At 33.2% G+C, this 24341-nt stretch overlaps 2 protein-coding genes across 4 annotated transcripts; one reads left to right on the forward strand and one right to left on the reverse strand.

The window, feature by feature from the left end:
- Positions 1-94: 94 nt before the first annotated feature.
- LOC126776854 (galactose mutarotase-like) lies at positions 95-6786 on the forward strand. 2 transcript variants are annotated; one of them, XM_050499695.1, is made up of 6 exons: positions 95-166; positions 603-734; positions 1601-1816; positions 2336-2598; positions 3726-3885; positions 6296-6786. In XM_050499695.1, exons 1-6 carry the CDS (start codon positions 140-142, stop codon positions 6608-6610), a joined length of 1113 nt encoding a protein of 370 aa, XP_050355652.1. In that variant the 5' UTR covers positions 95-139; the 3' UTR covers positions 6611-6786. The 2 variants fall into 2 exon arrangements, with proteins under 2 accessions (XP_050355652.1, XP_050355653.1); XM_050499696.1 differs by lacking the exon at positions 603-734 and having other exon boundaries at positions 116-166.
- A 61-nt stretch (positions 6787-6847) lies between these two features.
- On the reverse strand, positions 6848-19810 carry LOC126776839 (tryptophan 2,3-dioxygenase). Of its 2 annotated transcripts, none has more exons than XM_050499678.1 (10): positions 19698-19810; positions 15483-15652; positions 14634-14767; positions 11867-11989; positions 11402-11493; positions 10400-10544; positions 9841-9962; positions 8738-8865; positions 8042-8135; positions 6848-7387 (listed from the first exon to the last, which is right to left on the reverse strand). In XM_050499678.1, the coding sequence occupies exons 1-10, from the start codon at positions 19712-19714 to the stop codon at positions 7180-7182; spliced, it is 1233 nt and encodes a 410-aa protein (XP_050355635.1). In that variant the 5' UTR covers positions 19715-19810; the 3' UTR covers positions 6848-7179. The 2 variants fall into 2 exon arrangements, with proteins under 2 accessions (XP_050355635.1, XP_050355636.1); XM_050499679.1 differs by lacking the exon at positions 19698-19810 and adding an exon at positions 16802-16912 and having other exon boundaries at positions 6849-7387.
- Between the last annotated feature and the right edge of the window lie 4531 nt (positions 19811-24341).

The raw sequence follows: 24341 nt of genomic DNA on the forward strand, positions 1-24341 counted from the left end.
TACAAATTACCGCGAGCGTAGGTGTTGTTTTGTTTTATTTGACATTTGTAGCTAACTTAACTCGGTAACAAATTGTTTGGCACTTGCCAGATAAGTAACTACTATAAAATGTACTGTGTGCACAAAATAGTCCTATACAATGCAGAGAGAGGAGCGCGCGTCTTTAGTAAGTTTTTTTTTTTTAAATCTCTTACTATCCTCTTATAAATAAATACATGTAAGTAATTTGGCTAATGAGTAACTTTATAGAGTATTATTATATTAATTTGAAACACACGATGTGTCAAAAAATATGATTTTATTTAAATTAATATTACCGGCTACCGGCATTTTAAATAGATAATCGGATCTCGAGTTATATGAATGATAATATGATAGCCTTTGTTTTTAAGATTGTTTTTGAAGATATATTTTAAAACGATTTTATATTCATATTTATTACTATAACAAACGTTATTTTTTTAAATAAACTTATAAATCAATTCACTCGTGAATTTGTAATTTTTGCGTTGAAAATAACAAAAAAACTTACAAACAAAATAAAGTGTAGAGAAGAGGATATTTTAAAAAATGTTCTCATTATTATATTTTTATCTTATTAGAAAATGGTGCAATTACATGAGGAATCTTTCGGTACGTTTCAAGATGAACCGGTCCGGAAATTTATATGGACTACAGACAGCGGGTTCTCAGTCTCCGTAATTTCTTATGGAGCTATCATCCAATCAATTGAGGTTATAGAATTTATGTTAAACGTCACGTATGCTAGGAATACTTGATAAATTGACTTTTCATTGAATTTCAGTTATATTCTTATCCTATTTTAACACAGCAATACAATCTGGTGCTCTTTTTCGGTACAGATTAATAAATTTACACTATTCAGCTTTAATTTATTGTATATCTTGCTATGGAATTGTGGGCCAGTAATATCAGGATGTGAAGTTTAATTGACATGGTACTTTCAAATTATTATCATTTTTAGTGTAGGTAGGCGGACAAGCATATGGACCACCTGATGGTGAGTTATCGTTGGTCACATTGGCATTGTAAGAAATGTTAACCATCGCTTACATTGCCAATGCGCCACCAATCTTGGGAATTAAGATTTTATGTCCCTTGTGCCTGTAATTACACTGGCTCACTCACCCTTCAAACCGGAACACAACAATACCAAGTACTGCTGTTTTGCGGTAGAATATCTGATGAGTGGGTGGCACGTACCCAGACGAGCTTGCACAAAGCCCTACCACCAGTAAAAAAATTAGCAGGTAGTAGAGTTTTGTGTAAGTCCGTCTGGTCTGGTCCTATGAACACGTGATTTATTCCACCGCTATATACCGGATTGAAGGGCTAGGTTGGTGTGTCAGCGATGTAAGGAATTGTTAATATTTTTTACAGTGCCCAGGGCTATGGGCGGCGGTATTGCAAATAGTGGCTGCAAATTCTTTCTATTTTATAAACAAATATCGTCCTATTTTACAGCTATAATAAGATATTTCGAATTTGAACTAAATAAAAATTCAGTGTTTAATAATCACAAATAATTGGAAAAATATTTTGTATCTGTATTCTTTAAAAACCACTTTTTTTCTCGTAGGTTCCAGACAAGAATGGCGTTAACAGCGACGTGGTTTTAGGCTTCGACGATATTGATGGTTACGTAAACCGTAATTTACCATATTTAGGCGCAACTGTTGGAAGGTGCGCGAATAGGATTGGTGGAGCAACTTTTGAAATAGACGGAAATACTTATTCATTGGCAAAGAACGTTGGTCAGGACCATTTGCATGGAGGTGTAATTGGGTTTGACAAGGTGAGCTGTGTGATGATTTTATATTCTTTGTGCATATTTGCTCATGACAATGAATGTTTACCAAGACCTTGGTTTAGGTATGTATATGCGATTTTGATTCATTCAACGGAAAATTCACCCGTTCTTACAACCAGTAGAAGCTAGAAGGCACAAGCAGTTCTCAAAGAGTTTCTTAAGATCCGAGATGGCTTAGTAACTTGAACACGTAAATCTTAGTCGTCGATTGTGGGTTCAAACCCGGGCAAGCATTACTGAATTGTCACGTGCTTTTTGTTTTTAAAACTAATTGACTCGGTGTTGAAGTAAATTATCGTGAGAAAATGCATGTGTCGGATAATAATCTTTCACATATGTATCCACCAACTCGCATTGGTGTAGCGTGGTGGAAAAACTTATAATTTTTCTCATAAAGAAAGGAGGCCTGACAGTTAGAGAGACAGGACATTTACACATTGCTGGGAACTTTTTCACAAATATACAAGAAATAGTGTATTTACAACAATATTCTTCAATTTCTAGGCGAATTGGAAGTCTACTGTAAACGGTAATAAGGTTATCTTTAGCTACTTGTCCAAAGATGGCGAAGAGGGATACCCTGGTGATTTAGTTACCAATGTTATCTACGAAGTTAAAGACGACGATGTCCTGTACGTGGAGTTCTTGGCAACCACCACTAAAAAGACCGTGGTCAACTTGACCAACCACTCATATTTCAACCTGGCAGGTCATGATGCTGGTGCTGCCGAGATTTACAACCACGTCATCAACATAAATGCTGATAGGTCAGTTTTAATTTAGTATTAATAACCCGAGATGGCCTTATGGTTAGAACGTGTGAATCTTAACTGATGATCGTGGGTTCAAACCTGGGCAAGCACCACTGAACTTTTATGTGCTTAATTTGTGTTTATAATTCATCTCGTGCTTGACAGTGAAGAAAAAAGTAGGGAATCCTGTATGTGTTTAATTTCAATGAAATTCTGCCACATGTGTATTCCACCAACCCGCATTGGAGCAGCGTGGTGGAATAACCTCCAAACCTCTTCAATAAAGGACGTATGTTACTTACTTTACTTTATTAAGGAAGATGTATTAGATTATAAAGAAGGAAACAGTGCCATAGAGTGAAATGAAAAAAAAATTAGTTATCGCAGATTAGAAGATAAAACACAACATGTTCTAAATTTAACATTAAATTACCTTCTCCATATAACCATTGTAAAATTCCACAATTTAACCATTACTATGAAATTTTAAGCACAAACGACTTACGTAATGAGAAATAGCTGATACTCTTTTGTAGTTATAACTTATTTTTGAGGCATTGTAACCGGATATTTAATTTTTAAAACCCTTATATTTATTTGTGAACACGAAACCAATTAGATTTTTCGTTTGATTTAATGAATCTTAAGTTTATTAGACGCGAAAGGGAATAAAAATATACCTACATCTTTATTAAAGTAGGCAATCACTTTTGAATTGTCATATTACAGAACTTGTGTTTTACCCGCTTCGCTCGCGTCATAATTCAGAATTGCCAAAATTCAAAAATGAATGAATTTCATACAAACTTTCATTCCCTTTATCACTACCTTTTACCTTTCCTTTGTGCTAACCTTCTGTGTGCAAGGAACCCTTATGCAAATATTCAGGGTGCTAGCCCCAGTACTTTGAGCAGTGCTTTGATATGTCAGTTATTCTTTTATATGAATAGATTATATTCAATGTAAAGCTAAAAAACGGAATATACAATTTTCCAATATTTCATATACCTTAATAAAACAACGATCGGTTCATTACAACTGTAAAATTATTTTTGATATATCTTATTAAAACATTTGTCATTTTGATATAGGATTTTGATATAGTTCGTGTCCGGATGTATAAATCGAGATTTTTCTTGCAGAATAACGGAGACCACATCCCAGTCGATTCCAACAGGCCGTCTCATTAAAGTCGGAGGCACACCTTTCGATCTTCGGGTTCCGACACGACTCGGTGACGCCATGCGCAGAGCGACTGGATTATATGACGATAACTTTTGTGTTACCTCAAATGGAAAACAGGTAACTGGTAACCAGGCTATATTTTATTATACCATATCGATTATATAAATAGAGGCACCATTGGTTGCAATATAATACATTAAACCATAAATACAATAGAAATTTTACATGAAAATTAAAGTAGTAATGTACTTTCATAAATTTCATTTTACCAGTCTGTTAAAAATTCTACAATATATTATGTGTTGTAATATAATAATTGTCTATGCGAGTGAGAAACTCCCATAGACAAAGATAAGCGTAGCCGAAACAGCTCATATTAGTTGTACTAATTTACCATTTGATTCATAATATCTTGTATTGTGGGACAATTTTGTTATATTAAATAGTACGCTATAAAAAATATGTGAGTGTTCCAAAAACGTGCCTAAAATGTACATATAAAAAAGGTAAAAAAAATAAAGTAGTTATATTAGTAATCCAGCACTAATAGTTTGAACTAATACACTGGCCGCCAAAAAAATCGACCCACCCGTATTTTTTTACTTACAAAGTTGTTATCTTAACTATGCGACGACCTAGGTGGATTGTTTTACTTATGGGACATACATTTAACATTTTATTACCCACTTGATATTGATTTGGAGGAGTTGTAAGTGTTATTGAGGATATTTGGAATATTTTTAAAGTATTGATAAGAAAACGTTACTTTGTGCACAAAGTGCATGGTTAGTTTATTTCCAGTTCTTAACGCGGAGTCATCTCGGTTCGATGTTTATTATTGATTAAGTGTATGAAACTTTGTTGAAACAATAACTTTAATAAGTTTAAACATAAAAAAATGGATACTACTGAAGCAGAAGCTGCTCAAGTCGTAGCTCTTATTCATGAGGGGTTAAGTCAGCGAAATGTGGCTAGAACACTAAAATTAAGTCGTTCAGCGGTGCGAAGAGTGTACAAACGCTACTTGGAGACTGGGGAGTATCGCCGGAGACCAGGATCTGGCAGGGGGCGTGTCACGAACCCGACCGATGACCGTTTTATTGGTTTGACGTCTTTAAGAAACCGACATCTTTCGGCTGTTGACGTTCAAGGTAGACTCCGAGAAAGTCGTGGGGTGTCTGTGAGTGAAAATACTGTAAGAAGAAGACTTCGAGAGCAAAACTTAACCCCTCACAAGCCAGCAACAGGACCAAAACTCACAGCATCCCATCGACAAGCAAGACTACAATTTGCTAGGCAGCACGTCGATTGGACACTGGACCAATGGGAGACAGTATTGTCCAGTGATGAAAGCCGAATGTCTCTAGTAGGCTCTGATGGACGACGTAATGTCATGCGAAGGCCAGGAGAACGCTACTCTTAGTGTTGCATTCGAGAAACAGTCCGATTTGGTGGAGGCTCTACAATGTTTTGGGGAGGTATTTCTTTGACGGGACGCACAGAGCTGGTTTTTTCCGTAATCGTGCTGTTAATGCTGAAACTTACATAACGGACATTCTGGAGCCTCATGTGATGCCTTACGCTGGATATATTGGGGATAATTTCCAACTTATGCACGACAACGCACGACCTCACGTCGCTAGAATTGTTAAAGACTATCTCAGGGAAGTCGAAATTCCAGTTATGCAGTGGCCAGCCAATAGTCCGGACTTAAACCCGATAGAGCACCTCTGGGACCAGCTAAAACGTACGGTTCGAGCACGAAATCCAATTCCAGAAACCCTGAATCAACTGGAAGCTGCCCTAACTGAAGAATGGCAACGGACCCCACAGGAAGACATTAAAAAGCTAATCAGGTCACTTAATAGGCGTATGCAGGCAGTGATTAGGTCAAGAGGAGGAAACACTCCCTATTAAAGTAAGATTTAGGCACCCAAATTTAAAAACAAACGGCATAATCGTTTTGTACACAAAAAAATAAAATTGCGTAAAATTTTGTGTTTTCGTGTTTTGTCACATATTTACCTAAAAACCTATTTTTTGCGCACTATTTCTGTTTTTGTACAATCCTACAATTGCATTTTTTCATTATCAATCTTAAAAATATAAATATGTGGTAGTTTAAAACCATACGATAGCTTTTTTACAAAAAATGTAGGTGGGTCGATTTTTTTGGAGGCCAGTGTAGATACTTTACAGAAAGACAAAAAGGATTTTCATAATACTTTCTTAAAGCGTTTCTTTTTTAAATTCAGTCAAGTTTTGTTCTTAAACAGCTAGTATGTGATATGTTGTGTTTTCTTTTTGTATAATTATTATTTTATCTTTACACACCTATTTACATTCTACCTCTTTTGTTGTATTTTGTCTATAATTAGATTGGCGTTATGGCCTAAATGTTTTTTTTTATAGCCTAGCACAATCGATCATATCATGTTTGACAAAAAAATATTTATAAACAAACAATTATTTGAATTATTAAACAATTGTAAGATTACTTTTCATTTAGCTTATTATTCATTAACAGGGTATCAATTTCGTCTCAAGAGTCACCCATCCTTCCTCTGGAAGATACCTCGAAGTTTACAGCAACCAGCCTGGTGTTCAGTTGTACACCAGTAATTTCCTGCCGTCACCAAATGAAACGGCTCTGATAGGAAAAGGGGGAGTTGGATACAGACGCCATGGAGCCTTCTGTCTCGAGACACAAGTTTATCCTGACGCTGTTCACCATTCTAGCTTCCCGAGTGCAATACTGATACCAGGAGATGTTTACAGGCATCAAGTAAATTATCACTTCGGCTCAGTTTCGGCGGATGGACCGGAGGTTGTTCTAAATTGATTTTTCATTTATTGATTGTTTCTAGTAGTTCTAGTATGTAATTACGTCAGCAAAAATAATATATTTCTCGTAACATGTTGAAAATTGTTTTTCATTATATTGTTTTTTAAATGTTTATGATTCGAATAAAGAAAAAAAAAAACGTAATATTGTCAAAACTAATTTATTATCGTATAATTATTAACCAAAGCCACTGGTATACCATTAACATTAAAAGTTTAGCATATTTTAACATTATTAGCGTTAAATTATACATGCCCTAATTACATTAAATGCACCAAAAACGTAATCTATACTCATATATTTAAAAAGACACTAGGATAAAGGCGTGCATTGTACAGTCTACACTTATAAGACTTCGAAATGTCGATGTTTATATATTCCACAAAATAAAAAATGTTGCAATTTATAAAATATGTAATTTTATTAAAACTCACTTTTTTAAAACAAAAAATATTTAAAAAAACCTTTTTTATTTTTTACATATTTTTAATAATTAAAAATGTTTTGTACAGAATGTCATTTCTTTTTTTTCAATCTTAAAAAAAGCGAAGCTATAAAAAATAAAACTAAGATGAACGATCAAGTGACAGTTTTGATAAGGAATCATCCAGGCCATTTTTTTGGTGATCTCCGTTCTGGCCATTCTCCTTGATCTGTTCACCCCATGTTAAGTTAAGATCTTTCTTCATGCCGTCATCGAGAGGGGGAATGAGAGAGCGGGGTAGGAGGAACGTAGATAAGTTAAATAAGTCCAAGAATACCTTGTACCGGTCACTGGTAAACAAAAAAAAATATAATTAGATACATATATATTTACATATAATCAACCCAGTTTTGCACGGGAAGAATAAGGTTTTACATATAACGTTTATATCGTACCTATTACATATAACTCTAATTGCGTCCAACCATGTAAATTGGTAAAGATCCCAGAAAGAGTGTTTTTTTTCCGAAATCTCCATCAATCATCGTCATATTTAAGCCGATTAACCCAAAAACTTTCGTTTTACACCTAAACCTTCCTCATGAAACACTTCGCCCATTAATGAAAACCGTATAAAAAATCGTTCGGTATTTTTGATTTGATCGCATTCAGACAGACAGACGCGGCGAAAGACCTTTACTTTAAAATATGTAGTGATTAATTCTTACTGAATAATCTCGGTAATTGATTCACGTCTAATATATAAAATAATACATTAAAGAACGACACATAGGTAATTTTAAGAGCCTTATTAAATAATACGATGATAGGTGCGCAAGGTGACAGCACTTTGCATCGAAGGTTTAATGGACGAAGGTAATAATCTTAGATCATAGAAAGAAGATGATAAGCAAATAGATAGTAATGGAATCCAGAGGAACTTGAACAAAGAAGTAGAAGTATATATAGTAATTTAAAAATATATTCAGACTGTATATTCTTACCTAAGTGTAGACCGTAGATACTGGTATCCCGAGGAACCGCCCGTTCCGAGCTGCTGAGAGCCAATCATGCGTTGAACCATTATCACATGATTGTCTGTATGAATAGAACACATTAAACTTGTAGCTGTCTTGTAAATACAAAAGACTTAATGCTATTCCACGAAAAAAATGGCTTATAATATTATGTAATATTCTGATTTAATTTCCAAAAATCTGATCCTTGCAACGACTTGATGTGCTTTTTATAATGTAAATCCCTTTGGCTGAGGTGGATTCCCTCCTTCTCTCTGAGGTGGATGTTGATCTTGCAATTATAATGACGTAAGGACCAAATGTCTATAATAAATGAGACGTTTTTGTAATGCCAATATATATACACCTAATACCATACCATATGGAATATATGCAGCGCGTTTCGGAGCAGGTTTTAGTGCATATATAATATTATTATATATGTACTTTACTTAGCAATTTTACTAGCTTAAGCTTAGACAACTGACGTGACAAGCGTGTATTTAACGTTCTTGTTTATATATTTATAAGACACGCTAGTAATTCTTCGCAATCTATACTAAAATAAATATTTGCGTGTTTCACATAAGCTTACATTTATTACATTGTTAAAAATAATATGACATCTTCTTTTAGTCTCCAGTCTCGGATAAATAGGACAAATGAAAATGGTCTCGAACTTACAACGCCATTTAGTTATCAAGCTGTCTATGTCCATCAGTAGGGTCAGCAATTGATGCGGTTGAGAGAATCGTGGCTCGTCACGGTAGAACGTTATCATGATAGCGCCTTGTAATGCGCGATGTGAAAGCCTGGAATTGTTAAAATATTAAGGTAATTAATGTTGTATTACCGGTCATTTGAGATGCTGCCTGAAGAGATATTCTTTATGAAGAAAATTCGAAACTCACCCAAACACGATTGTGATTTTTACAATATTGACTGTTTATTTATGTTTTGCCTTTATTTATTTTTTTGAAAACGTAACAAACAAACTCACTTACGTAAACTAATTGTATAAAATTAATTTACACAGTTGTTACAAATATAATGTATATACAAGTGTAAAAGATTACCATAAATAAAAAAAATGACTTATTATTCATTTAAGTAAATTTCGGCTTTACCATCCACTCCTCTTATATTCTACCACTGAGCAACAATACTTAGTAATGTTGTGTGCCGGTTTGAAGGTTGAGTGAGCCAGTGTAACTATATGACAAAACATCTTAGTTAGGTTGGTCGACCATTTGCCCACAGCTTTGGCATTTACGCAGCAAATGTTTTTCTTTTTTATAGAATAGGAAGGCGGACGAGCATATGGGCTTCCTGATGGTAAGTGATCACCAACACCCATAGACATTGGCATTGTAAGAAACGTTAACCATCGCTTACATCACCAATGCGCCACCAACCTTGGGAACTACAATGTTATGTCCCTTGTGCCTGTAATTACCCTGGCTCACTCACCCTTCAAACCGGAACACAACAATACCAAGTACTGCTGTTTGGCAGTAGAATATCTGATGAGTGGGTGGTACCTACCCAGACGAGATTGTGCAAAGCTCTACCACCAGTTAAAATGTGGCTGTGGTGACCACTTACCATTTGATGACCCACTTGTTAGTCTGCGTACTTAATACAATAAAAAAAACTTTGTATGACTTTGTAGAAAAGATGTATACTTATTTATACAATCAATGCTTATATTTTTTCATTCGACATTAAGTGTAATACAAATTAATAACTACTCTCTATCTTTTTCCATTTATATCTATTTATCTCACCGTCTCTCTCCTCTCGAGCGTAGCGCGTCGTGAACAGCGGGATCGAAGATGGATCGGTATATTTCTCGCCTGTTTTCAGCGTCTTGCAGACGATGACGACGCACCACTTCGTTGGGTTCACGCTAAAATATCAATAATAAATACTGCGTTTTAAATAATAATGATTACTACGTTTCGTTAACAAAACCCCTAGACAGGTTTGACGAAGCAAATCCCTATTTTATATTAATCTTTATATGAATTGTCAATACATGTTATTAGCATTAAGAAAAATATTTATATTATATATTGATAATACTCTACCTAATTTCATTATTTGCGATCAAATTGTCATTGGTTTACAGGTAGTAAATTACTAAAATTGCACAATTAGTCAATGAAAGGTAACAATATTATGAATTTAATTAATAAAATAATTATAATTTAATCAATAAAGATATTCATTAAGTAATAATATGTTTTTTCTTTGTTCTGTAAACGTATAATTTATAAAATAAACTATAACTGTCTCTCTCACTGTTGTTTTTTCTTCTAATAAAACGATTTCTTCTAAACATACCATGGCTTCATCGATATCCTCTTTGATGAGCTTGTCTACAGCTGCCTGGAATTTACCCCAGAAATTGAACCCATAGGTATTGAGACCAGGAGTTCGCTCCAACCAACGTTCTATAAGTGCCAGAAGCGCCGGCTCTTCTTCTGACCTGATATTATATGATATAAGAGTTCCATTAAAATTTTCAAAATTTATCTGTGTTTTTAAAGAATAATAATAGTTATACCTTAGTATAACCTATTCCAACCACAAGATGAGTACGCTATAACATTGGTCGAGATCTGAAATAATCTATGGTTGTCATTATGGATCGCAAAAATTGGCGTCCTGAATGTCGGCGAAGCTGTTATCAAAGCTTTGGAAGTAAAATTAAAGTGGTTAAAAGTAGTTCAGTGGGTAAGTTTTATATTATATATAAATGTTAATCAAGAAGTGCATAATATAGAGGTATTAACAATTGTTGACACCCCCTCGAAGAGACGGAATTTTGGTGACTTCAGCGATGGCGAGTCCCACTTACCTCATGTCGGGAAATCGCGTAAATGCGTTTTTCCAGCGGAAAAAAAAGTATTAGCAAATCGCATAGAATATAAAAATTGAAAGTAGGTAGGTATGTTTCTTTACTCCTTCTTTGATTGGAATAGGCTATAAGTATCTAATAGTAGAAAAACAGCAATGCTGTTCTGTTTCAGCTTACTTCGTTATCTCTCTACTTATGGTGTCTTGCTACTTAACGGTACGTGTATTCTTTAAATATTATAATAGTCAATGTCGCATATCATTTTTAAACATTTTCAATTTTCTTTTTGTCGTAATTCGATATGTGCTTCATGTGGTTTCCGAAGTACGAAAGTAAAAACATACTTTCTACTGCCAAACTCCGGGCTTTTATTGAAAATTTATTTGATAGAAATAGTAAATTCTTGAACTGACCCGAATAAACCCAGGAACGTAATCCTTACAAACTAGCAATTAGACCAACGAGGCAGAATATATATTTCATACTTATGTAATGATTCCATGGCTTCTGGATCGTCCCCGAACACAGTTTGGTAATTTTGATTGTATTTAACACGTAGCGCTTGCTTAAGGCCCAACTGAAACGAATACATGAAGTTAGATTGTGCATTATTGCCACTATATGTTGTTATGAATATGTCAAATCATTAAAAAATACAAAATTATCTATGGTTTCATCCTAATATCTATGATTAGGGTCTATACCGGATACATCTGTCATCATCAATCGTCAGACAAAAAAAAACATATGTATTGTTATCACTATATGTCTTTTGTCGTATTGGCGCGTGTTTTATACATTGAGTCAGTCAATCGGTGAAGCTGTCAAAGGCCAGTGAGGCCAACAACTGTACAAAATTAAGAAAGAAACTCAAAACGTAGATCGACTCCAATAAAATGGGAATCGTTTCACTAAATACTGTAATATCTCAATGTAATGCATTATCCAACCTTATTTTCCAGAAGTCGAAACTGTAAACTTTGGAATCCAGACGCCGGTCGTAAATAGTTCCTGAAGTCCATAAAGTCCAAAGGAGTCATAGTCTCTAAAATCATCACTTGGTCGACTAAAAGCTGAAACAAAATGACATACTTACAACAAACCATATTTATGCTTTTGTTTTTAAGTTATAAATTGTCAAAAATATGTGTCACTAGTTTTAGCCCGCGGGGGAAGTAGGGGGGAGGTTGGGTACCCTATCTCCTCTTGACAACATGCATGTAAAATTTCACGATTTATCGGTTGAGTAGTTAAGACGTGAAAGCGAAATAAACAGATTCAGTTTCACGTCATAATAATATAAAGATTGAGTGACATACTTGATTAACAATAATATTACACAAATATTATATTTAAAATAAAATGTAATAAATTTTGTTGCATGGAAGTTTTCTATATGTATTAAAAATGTAAATAAAAATTTAGATATTATACACGAAATACGGAAGCGGAAGACAAACTGTCTTATTGCTTCTAGCAATCCGATGAGAAGATTTTTGAATACAATGTATGAATAAGTTTATAAATAAACTATATATAATACTACAGTTTAATTCTAATGATTAAGTATATTATTTTAAACGAAATTAAAAAATGTTAATCAAGGAGAGTTAGTTATTTATAAATATAAAACGATATTGAATTACCTACTTAAATAATTAATTATATATAATAACTCGTTCAGGGATGGGCATGTTCGCGAATGTTCGAGTGAACTTTTGGGCCACAATGGTCTTTTTTTATAGAATAGGAAGGCGGACGAGCATATGGGCCACCTGATGGTAAGTGGTCATCAACGCCCTTAGTCATTGGCATTCTAAGAAATGTCAACCATCGCTTACATAGCCAATGCGCCACCAATCTTGGGAACTAAGATTTTATGTCCCTTGTGCCTGTAATTGCTCGCTCTTACAGAGAGTGCGGACCAGCTTCAACGTCATCTTGAGTATGAGACAGACTTGACGGTCCATAATATATAGCGCATTGTTGTTTAATACTCTGAGTAGTAATTTTAATTTTGAATTGTCTATATTTAACATTTAGAATAAATTGTTCTTCAAGAATGTATATGAGATTTATTTACTTGAAATAAAGAATCAGTATTAAATATAAGAAATTTCACAAGAGTAAATGGATATAATTTAATCTAGATATACCTTTTCATTTAATAAATTGATTTAAATGCTTAATTGTTATATTTTTATTAATGATTCGAGTAAATTATTCAATGATCCAAGTCACTCTTGTTGTTTTAGAATAATGGGTATTTGAAAATATTATGTTTGCTTATCAAAATAATTTTTTATCAAATTTATTTCAGGGATTTTTAAATGGTTTCGCGGTATCTTTATAAAAACAACAAGTGACTTGAATCATTGAATAATTTACATGAATCAAGTAATACAATACAGTTATTTTATCAAAATAACAGAAATGTTAATTGATCGTTAATTTCATCATCGTCACGATAATCATCGATGATACCAGGACGTCACTAGTTCTAACTGGTTTATCAATAAAAAGTGATGCGACTCAATATGCCGGGTCGGATGTCACGGCTCTAAGCGTTGAATTATCAGGCCTATGCGTAATATAATACGTAAACAATATAATAATTTACAGAGAAAAACAAACGTACAATCACTCCATACGGTATGTATAACTATTACTTTTAAACAATAAAATGATTAATTTTAATTGTAACATTGTTGAAGCTTTTTTTGTTTAGAGTAAATTTTCTTTTTTAATAATGATTTAATCAGAATTTACATCTACATATTTGATTGATTGTTTGAATGGAATTTAATAGCTTCTCAAAATATCTAGCATAACGAACTAAGTATATAAATCTTTAACTTTAAATTAACTCAACTAGAAACGGTGATAAACAGTTATTTATCAGTCGTTCGGAAGTTGAATGTTAATTATAGTATTAATAAAACATTCAATACATAAGATATAACGTGCTACTGATAATATCTGTGTATATTCGTGAATGTTTCTTCCAGCTCGCATGACAATAATAGTCGGTACTTTGTCTTAATTGTATGTTCAGTTGATTTTGTCTTTAAACTCAATGTATGTTAAGTGTATATTGTATTTATATAATATACGTGTAATTTTAATATATATTGATAATATATACATTTTTTATTGATACATGTGTATTTTATATATTTATATTATTATTATTTTTTTAGATTTGTATAATTTTATTTACATAGATCTATCTTATTACTACGAGTCATTCCTTACGCCGTTGGTTGCCTGGAAGAGATCGCTATGTTGTGATAAGATCGCCAAAGTTGTATGCTACTGTATCCATGTTTTGTATTTTTTTTTAATCTTTGTGGTGTACAATAAAATATAATGTAAGTATATTAAACAAATAATAGACTTTATGAAATATGATTAATTGTTTTTTTTTTTTTCAAATTCGTATGAAAACACGACGTCGATATATTCTTTCATTCTACGACCAAAGCGTTAAAATTTATTATGGCCGCGTCTGTCTGTCTGTCTGAACGCGATAAACTCAAAAATTACCGAACGGAATTTCATACGGTTTTTACGAATAAACTGAGTAATTCATAAGGAAGTTGAGAACATAGGGCCGTCTTACATAACTGTGCAAACTCAAATCACTGCGATATGACGTTGCCGTCTGTAGCGGTCATAAGGGAGTGTAGATATAAAGCAAAGGATAGAATTTTTTACCTTTAATATTAATACTATTCTGTTGAGACGTTTCAAAATCTCCATGGTGTGGCTTTCATCTAATCCTTCCACATCTAGTAACGATCTCACGGAATCCACTTCGAATATTATCTGTTTAAACCACAGCTCGTAGGCTGAAAATAATGAACAGTTAGCTTAGTTCATACTATAACAAAGATTCAGCTCTTAACATAGTGTATAGCGAACTTAACTTCGTCGTTTTAATGTGTTTTTTTTTTTTTTATAGAATAGGAAGGTGGACGAGCATATTGGCCACCTGATGGTAAGTGGTCACCAAACGCCCTTAGACATTGGCATTGTAAGAAATGTAAACCATCGCTTATAGCCAATGCGCCACCAACCTTGGAAACTAAGATTTTATGTCCCTTGTGCCTGTAATTACACTGGCTCACTCACCCTTCAAACCGGAACACAACAATATCAAGTACTGCTGTTTTGTGGTAGAATATCTGATGAGTGGGTGGTACCTACCCAGACGAGCTTGCACAAAGCCCTACCACCAGTATCTACCTAGTTATTTTATAGTAACCTAACTCCATTTAAGGGTGTTAGTTTTTGGATGAATACATATGTGTATACACAATTTCATCGTATACGGTCGTTTTCTTCAGTAAAATTGTTACCGATATGAAAACTTATGTTTATATAAAAATGCATCAGTTAAATGAATTTAAGAAATATGTCGATAAAGAAAACAATAAGCCCGCTACCTTACTGTCGCCAGTTCCTCTTAGGCCTGAGGTATTAAATAAATATTTTGACCTAGAGTAAGGATCGTACCTACGGTTTCATAAATAGACTTCCCTTAAACATCTTATCTTATCTTACCTTGATGTGTGACTATAAACAGATGCTCATCGTGCACTGGTTTCGAAGACTCGGCGCTGAGCATTCTCTGAGCGCTGAGCAATTTATCGAGCATCAGATACTCTCCGTAGAGCATACCAGCCTCATTACCGAGGTGGTTGCCTTCTTGCCCTGCTTCATCTATTATCGATCTAGATAAAATAAAAACTCGTCAGAAAATAATTACTAAACTATGTTTTGTGCTATATTACAATACTAACAATATTAACAATTATTTTAATGTAACGTAATTATCAAAACATTATAAATATCTTATGCAATACATAACAAATAATAAATCATTTTATTAATTTTCATAAATACTTATAAACCTTGCATTATAATTTAGCATGACAGCTTTTAAATAGTTAAAAAATTATGGCGATCGTATTTCAGTACAATTAAATAAAGTTACATTAGAAAAGGTTACGCTCAAATTCGATCTTGCCATTTTACTCTTGTACATCGACCCAAAAGAAATAAAAAAAAACAGTAATTACGCGCCAATTTTAACTGTCATATTAAAATTAACAAAAAAATATATATGAAGAATTGCGAAATGTGAATAGTGCTTATAAAAAATAAACGTACGAGTACGTAACTGGTTTAAGAGTAAAAACGACTTGTTTGCGATGTTAATCTAATGTTTTTCAAATTATAATCTCATTATCATTAATTTTGTCGTGTCACATCGCATCTTGGATATTGAAGATTATTTTTTCAGGGTCATTTCAACCAGTAACTCAATAGGCAAACATAAATAAACTATTAACTATGTTTCTAAATGGTTTTAATGCAGAACTTGGTACTTTAATTGACCAAAACAAATGGATTCGCAACAGGTATTCAAGTATACGCTTGGAAAGGCCGAGATGGCCCAGTGGTAAGAACGCGTGAATCTTAACCTATGATCGTGGGTTCAAACCCAGGCAAGCACCTCTTAATTTTCATGTGCTTAATTTGTGATTATAATTCATCTCATACTTTACGGTGAAGGAAAACATCGTGAGGATGCATGTGTCTAATTTCAGTGAAATTCTGCCACATGTGAATTCTACCAACCCGCACTCGAGCACCATGGTGGAATAAGCTCCAAACCTTCTCCTCAAAAAAGGAAGAGGAGGTCTTTAGCCCAGCAGTGGGATATTCACAGGCTGTTACGGTACGGTACGGTTACGGCTTGAATACCTTTCATTTTTATTCCTACTATTTCATAAATAACAAAAAAAACTCCTTCATAGTGTGATGGTCTAACCAATCCTAAGTTTCATAATATAAATAAGAATCAAATATCTATTTACTTTTTAATTCATCCGCGAACTTGTTACATTCCTTATCGAGATCAACTTTAAGTGAAAAGTTTAACTAGAACGTTATTTGAAACTCGTTCGATTGGTTCACAAAAACTGGTTTTGATACTATCTGAAATAACAAGTGTATGATCATTGAATAATATTACAAATAATATAATAATAATGTCGATTTCGGCCACGGCGGCCAATCTCAAAGGAAATTAGCCAACTACGCAGGAGCACAATTATAGTGCACAAGTGTGTGCGCAAACACAGGTGCACTCTCTATTCCCTAACTCTCATAATCGGACATGATCCCGGAAAGAGTTCAGGCGCAGGACCAATGGTTTTACGTGCTTTTCGAGGCATGGGAGTAACCACACTTCCAACTTCTGGACTACGGGCTGTTACCGAAAATTTTCTGATAGAAAAACCCAATAAATTTTTATTGGCCTGACCTGGGAATTGAACCCAGGGCCTCCGGATCTGCGGCCTTACATTAAGCCACTAGACCAACGAGGCAGTCACACATAAATATAAATATTACAAATAAACATGAATGGAACAATCGCTCATGTGTGTATTGTTTTAAAAAACGAGTAGTTTGTGTGAATATTGCGTTGGTGACCACTTACCATCAGGTGGACCATATGCTCGTCCGCCTACTGGTATTAAAAAAAAGGCACGAGGCGTATATCATCTTAGTTACAAAGTGCGGTTGTACATTGGTGATGTAAGGGGTATTATTTGACAGTCCTACATAAACTATAAAAAAAATTACTATATAAGGAATGGTCAAAATTTCTTATATAATTGGCCACCATTTGTCCATGTTCTATTTTAAATACAGTAAGTAGCTTATATTTATAAAGCTTCGGATGGGGTTTAACATATATTTACACGTTAAACATTAAGTTAAAAACCAATGTGGACGCTACAATAAGCCACATTGTCACATTATTAAAATTATTATTATTGTGCTACACGTACATCACGTCTAATAAACTACGAATTAAGATTTTTTTAATTGGTCTAATACCATTATGTAATAACATTTATAATATAATTGGTTTGGTTTAAAGGTAGAAGTGGTTATTTGTAATATTAAATTTGGTAACCAACAGTAAAATTTGTAACCGGTATAAATTAACGTATTTAATATTGTACAAAGTACTTTTTCGAGCACGATATTGAATTAAATAACTTGTTATTTTAATTATTTAGTTAAATATATTATAACCTTAATTTTTAAGTAGAATACGGTTTCTTTATTATTATTTTCACATAATATTAAAAATATAACATTGGCTGTTTTTATTCGTGTTATATTTGTTTCGTGTCGCCTTAAAATATAATATTCATTTACAGTAACAGTAACAGCCTGTAAATGTCCCATTGCTGGGCTAAGGCCTCCTCTCTGTTTTTGAGGAAAAGGTTTGCAGCTTATTCAACCACGCTGTTCCAAAACGGGTTGGTGGAATACACATGTGGCAGAATTTCGGTGAAATTAGACACATGCAGGTTTCCTCGGAAGGTTTTCCTTCATCGAAAAGCACGGGATTAATAATAAACAGAAATTAAGCACATGAAAATTCAGAGGTGCTTGCCTGGGTTTGAACCCACGTTCATCATTTAAGATTCACGCGTTCTTACCACTGGGTCATCTCGGCTTTTATATTCTTTTATGTATTTTAAAATCAAACACCTATATTAACGTTTGTTCAGTTAGCATCCTACAAATATAATAATAATGGCGTTCCCCAGTTCTTAATAAGCTTCAATAACGGTTCCGTCGATTAAAATATAACAATCGCTTTAAAAAACGACACGTTACAAATGTATTATAGCAATCTAATTTCGTGTAATCAGATTAAGATTCGAAATCCATTATTATCCATGTTTTAACAATAGTTTTGATTAGATTTTTCTTATTCTGTTTTGAAAATATGAGACACATTAACATCGCTAACAATAATGAGATGCTAGCCTACCGTCCTGAGTTCTGCCTCTGATAACGAAACCAAATGATAACTACCGTCTCTCTCTGCAAAGATCAGAAGAGTTCCGACTTTTTCATATTTATTTTGTTATTAATTATTTATTGTGAAAATATGAAAAAAGATGATGTCCTCCTGACCGTTTTGACTCAGAAGAGAGAAGCCAACTGCGCACGACATATTATAGCGTGTGTGCGCAAACACAGAGGCACTCTCTATTCGCTCAATCTCATAATCCGATGGAACGGCAATCCGACACGAGCGGAAAGAGTTCAGGCGTAGCATCAACAGCTTTGAGTATTTTCTGAGGCAGTCACTTCCGACATAGCCAGTAGACCAATGTTTAAATCAAAAATAGAGAGATGTTAGAATACCATTTTGAGGTATGTCCCTGATAATGTTTCCAAATGTTAATTATCATCTCTGCAAAGTTAAAAAGAGTTCTGGACTCTATCACTCTCTTCTGAATTATTATATTTTATGTAAATTAATATATTTAAAATTTTACTTTTTACTTTTTAGTTAATTATAGTGTGTTTTTAGTTTATTTTTTTAATCAAATTTGAAACATTAATCATCACTAGTTTTAAATTGAAATAAAAAATTGATAAGTATTACACTTAACTTCACTTTATATTAAAAAATATGTTAAGCATTGATAAGTCATTTGAAAAAAAATACAGAATAAAGGACCTAAATAAGCAATAGTATCTACAAGAAAAATAATTAAACCAACTACACACATTTAATTTTTTTCGATCGAATTATTATTAATGTTAAAAACATCTTGTTATTGATTTAACAAATAAATCTAACTTTACACTAATATCCGATAAGATAATTCGGCGACAATATTTACATCACTAAAAAAGTAAAAAAAAATAACAATAAACATTTTATTCACAAACCTCATAGGGCAGGCCATTATTAAAAAAATATTGTCAAATAAATAAAATGTTCCAAATTTAAAATCACGTGGCACAACACAACGCCTTACACGCGCACTCCTTAAGCGATTTCACTCGAAACTAAAGTATTTCATATTCGAATGGCCAATAGTGATGGAGGTATGTACATGCATCAGATTTCAACGCCGATTTCATCAGCCTATATTGCCAGCCATCACTTGTAAATTGGTTTACTATCGAGATTTTTTAATCGGAAACATTTTTTTTTATAGTATTAATTATTATTATATGAAGATAGGATTAATCTTGTGAAGGTTAGAACTGATCTAGATCTGGTTAAGTTTTATAAACGAATAAATTAAAATAAAGGAAACAAATTTTACAGATTATAATCACATATCTTCATGAATGAGCATTAAGTTTGTAAGTATATTAAATTAGCTCAATATGTTTATCTATACAAATAATAAGGATATTTAATGCCAAAAAAATACCATTGGGCATGAAGTATTTAAAAATACAATTAAAAAAATTTATAAAGAATCGTTTCAGTTGTAACAAACCCAAACGTCGGGATATTAAAATTTAAGATATTTAAAAGGTCTCATAAAAATGGTTTGCTCTCAGACATACAGGTATTTTTTATAACAAGCACATTAAACAATAAGGAGAAAGGTATATCACCTTTCTCCTTATTGGGCAATTTGTGCTTTCCACTTGACAGTTACGTTTTTTTTTTTTTTTATTTATAGTATAATAACAATGTTATTTGTTACTAAGGGTGCGATCATTTTAGAGTATATGTATACCTGACATCAATATATTGTATGGAATTACATTGGGCTTCAAAAATACCGTTCACTTTTCTGTGAATAAGTCCCAAAAATTTGCTAGCTTTAAATTGACTTTAGAAATATGAGTATTTCCCTGTTTCTGGTCAAGTTATTGCTTAACAAACATAATGTTTGTGTTTATGTTTGTTTTTCCTATATTATGTAATGTATAAGACTTTAAAATTAAATTATTATGATACGATATGTGAAATGATGTATACATTTGTTATTGATGCATGCATATCAGTGCGTATTATGAAGTCTGTTATTTTTATTAGTTGTAAATATGTTTACTTAATTAGTAAACGTAAATAACACTTTCCAAATAAATAAATAAATCATCGATGTATGTCTAATCCTATGAACCGATTTTGATGACATTTGATATGAAGCAAGTTTAAACCTCAAGAAAGGACATGGACAATATGTTGTTATTTGTACCTAATACCCGTGTCCTCGCGCTAACAAGTAGGCGAAGCCGCGGGCGAAAACTAGATTAAAATAATAGTATATGTTATTTAAAAAACTACGCTTACTTTACGCTTTTATGAATATTTTTCTTTTAATTGTTAAATGTATCAACGCGATTTTATTATAAATGAAAAACCGAACCCAAAGAAAGATATATTTACTGATATCGGAAACTTTGTGTTACCCTCGCCGCGTCTGTCTGTCTGAATGTGACAATCTAAAAACAACCCGGATTGTCATACGGTTTTCACCAATCGACCGAGGGTTTCACGAGGAAGGTTCAGGTGTAAATTGGCTGAAATATGACAATAATTGATGATGACGGAAAAAAACATGCCAATTGGGAGCTTTACTGGCGTGCGCCGCGTAAACAATTAGAGTTATATTTATAATAGTATATTTTTTTATGTAGAATCTTATTTTAATGAAAAATAAAATATTTTTTAGAACATAGTTGTTGTGCTCTTGTCTTTATATCAAACATATGAATAAGGAAGCTCGTTCACACAAACAAAAAGAAATCTACACACAGCATAATATCCGACTGGATTTAACATTATTATCTTTAAATCATAATATATTTATATATTGTTTGTCGTAAATATTTATAGGAAATATATTAAAATAACTGACCATTTGTTTTTCTTAGAATATGTTAATTAGTCTATTAATATACCTATTAACCTAATGCATAAGTTATTGATGAACGACATAATTTATTACGAAAACACTTCTGCTACGAAATGTTTGCTGTTCACACGAAGCTCTGGATTGACTTGTCACCTTTCGTGGTCGATAGTATCTGAAATGTCACATTTTGAAAACATCAATGAAACTAATATTAATATGATTTAAGCAAGATATCCACTTACAATTAAGAAAACGAAGAGAATGAAATAATGTTTAAGGAAATAAAAATATTGACTGTCGCTTCTCATGTTTGTAGACATAAAATATTTTTCCAAAAACTGTAACATACTTACTATTATTAAAAGGAACAAACCTAAAATTGTTATCTCTGGTTTCGGACCTCCCGATCGGTAATTCTTCTAAGAACAATGTACGTTTGTACGTTTAACAAAAGCATCCCAGGAAACGCTCTAAAAATATTGATAAAAAAATGTTTCTTTCGTCGATTCTACTCCGGTCTGATAACTTTTCTAAACGGTGCCGGTAGTTTTACAATCAATATCTCTCTCAGTGCTTGTATCGAACTAATATAATCGGCATCGCCAGCGTAGGTCTTCGTTTGTGACGAGAAGTTTTTATTGAGCTTATAGTTTCTACATACATTCGGTTCGGAAAATAATTTCTATATATTCTGAAACAGCGGTTTCTTCTTTTTCTTTTCTACCAGCGGTAGATCAAAATCATCGATGTTGTAATGGATGTACATAACATACATAAATTGTTTTAAATACATTGCGGTGCTACCGCATGTATTTCTACTTCACCAAAAACAACAAAAACGTGCCTAATCGGAAGTAAATATTTTATTTTTTTCCTCTATTACACGAAGCCTGGTGGTAGAGCTTTGTGCAAGCTCGTCTGGGTAGGTACCACCCACTCATCAGATATTCTACCGCAAAACAGCAGTACTTGGTATTGTTGTGTTCCGGTTTGAAGGGTGAGTGAGCCAGTGTAATTACAGGCACAAGGGACATAACATCTTAGTTCCCAAGGTTGGTGGCGCATTGGTGATGTAAGCGATGGTTAACATTTCTTACAATGCCAATGTCTAAGGGCGTTTGGTGACCACTTAGCATCAGGTGGCCCATATGCTCGTCCGCCTTCCTATTCTATAAAAAAAAGAAGCCTATTAGTTCTGGTTATTTAAATCTATCACCGACTAACGCAAAATAAACCAGAATTGCCTCAGCCTTGTTTATGATAATTTATTGATTGAAATCAGCATAATTTTTGCAGTATGTTTTCATAACGCTTGTTACATAAGCTGCTTGACCTACGATTTTGTTTTTTAAGTCTTCAATTACGTTTCGCGGCAGTTTTAATAGTCCTTTTCGCGTCAGTATTTTGTGTCTTATTTCTTTTAAGCAACATTATAGATTTTAAATAGGGTTTCACTTTATGATATAAGTACATTCTGACGGCCTTGTTGGTCTAATGGCTAAATACGGCTCAGGTCGGGCTAATAAAAAGTAATTTTTTTGTCGAAAATTATCAGTTGCAGCCCGGATTTCGAAAATTGAAAGTGTGAATACTCCCGTGCCTAGGAAAGCACGTAAAGCCGTGGGTCCTGCGCCTGATTTTTTTCCGGTCGTGTAGGAACGCCGTAGAGAGATAGAGAGTGCACCGGTGTGAGATTGCGCACACACTTGTGCACTATAACTCCTGCGCAGTTGGGTAATATCTCTTGGCATCGTGGCCGAAATCGGTCCGGAGGACATTATAATACATTAATATGGAATTTAAACAGCCATTTACTCATTTTAATATATTAACATGTATCCTTGTGGACGTAAACCATATTCATTTATGCGTTTGCCTTAATTAAAAAAAATTGTTTCCGATGAATTCCAAAGATAATGACTTAGTATATACCCCTGATAATTCGCACCTTGTGAGTTTACTTCTAATTTTTTTTAAGGACTTTTATTTGATTTATGAGTTTGATTTCCAGCTCCTACAGCGGATATGAGTAAATTATTAAGCTATTTAGGGTTTTCTATATCCGAAGAAAAAACTAAATGAGATAACTCTTATGAAGGTACAAGTCTGTCACTAGGATAACGTTGATGTACTGTTTGTCCGTTACAGCCTTTTTTCTCCAAATGTAATGGACGAAAACAGTTGAAAGCTGGTAATCATATAGAAGTTGGTGACCGAATTACAGAATAACTTTGATGAACCTATAAAAGGTTTATTTTGGAATGTAAATTACAAAATTAAAAAAAAATACAATATTATTATGTGGCATCCTTACTAAAATTATAAATGCAAAAGTAAGTTTATTTGTTCGTTCGTTCGTTTGTTTATTTACTTGTTTTTTACGCCTTTATTTTAGCTACTTATCCTATCATTACGACATTTTATTATTATATTACATTTTTAACTTAATAAGACGAAACCCTCTTGAATACCTACTCACTGTATTTCTCTATTTGAAATCGTTTGTTGTCATCTGATAATATATTTTATCTATCATAAGTTAAATGTTTTGTTCTTTTAAATTGGATAAAATAAACAACGCATTAGATTTTTTATCATATATTTTGTTTTATACTTATCAATTTTATAATTGTAAGCTGAGCATGTATCAGTGACAATGGACTGTTTACATCGGTAACACAAATAAAAAGAGAGATATAGTAATAATGAA

This window comes from Nymphalis io, chromosome 21 (genome assembly GCF_905147045.1).
Source record: "Nymphalis io chromosome 21, ilAglIoxx1.1, whole genome shotgun sequence".
Classification (NCBI taxonomy): Eukaryota; Metazoa; Arthropoda; class Insecta; order Lepidoptera; family Nymphalidae; genus Nymphalis; species Nymphalis io.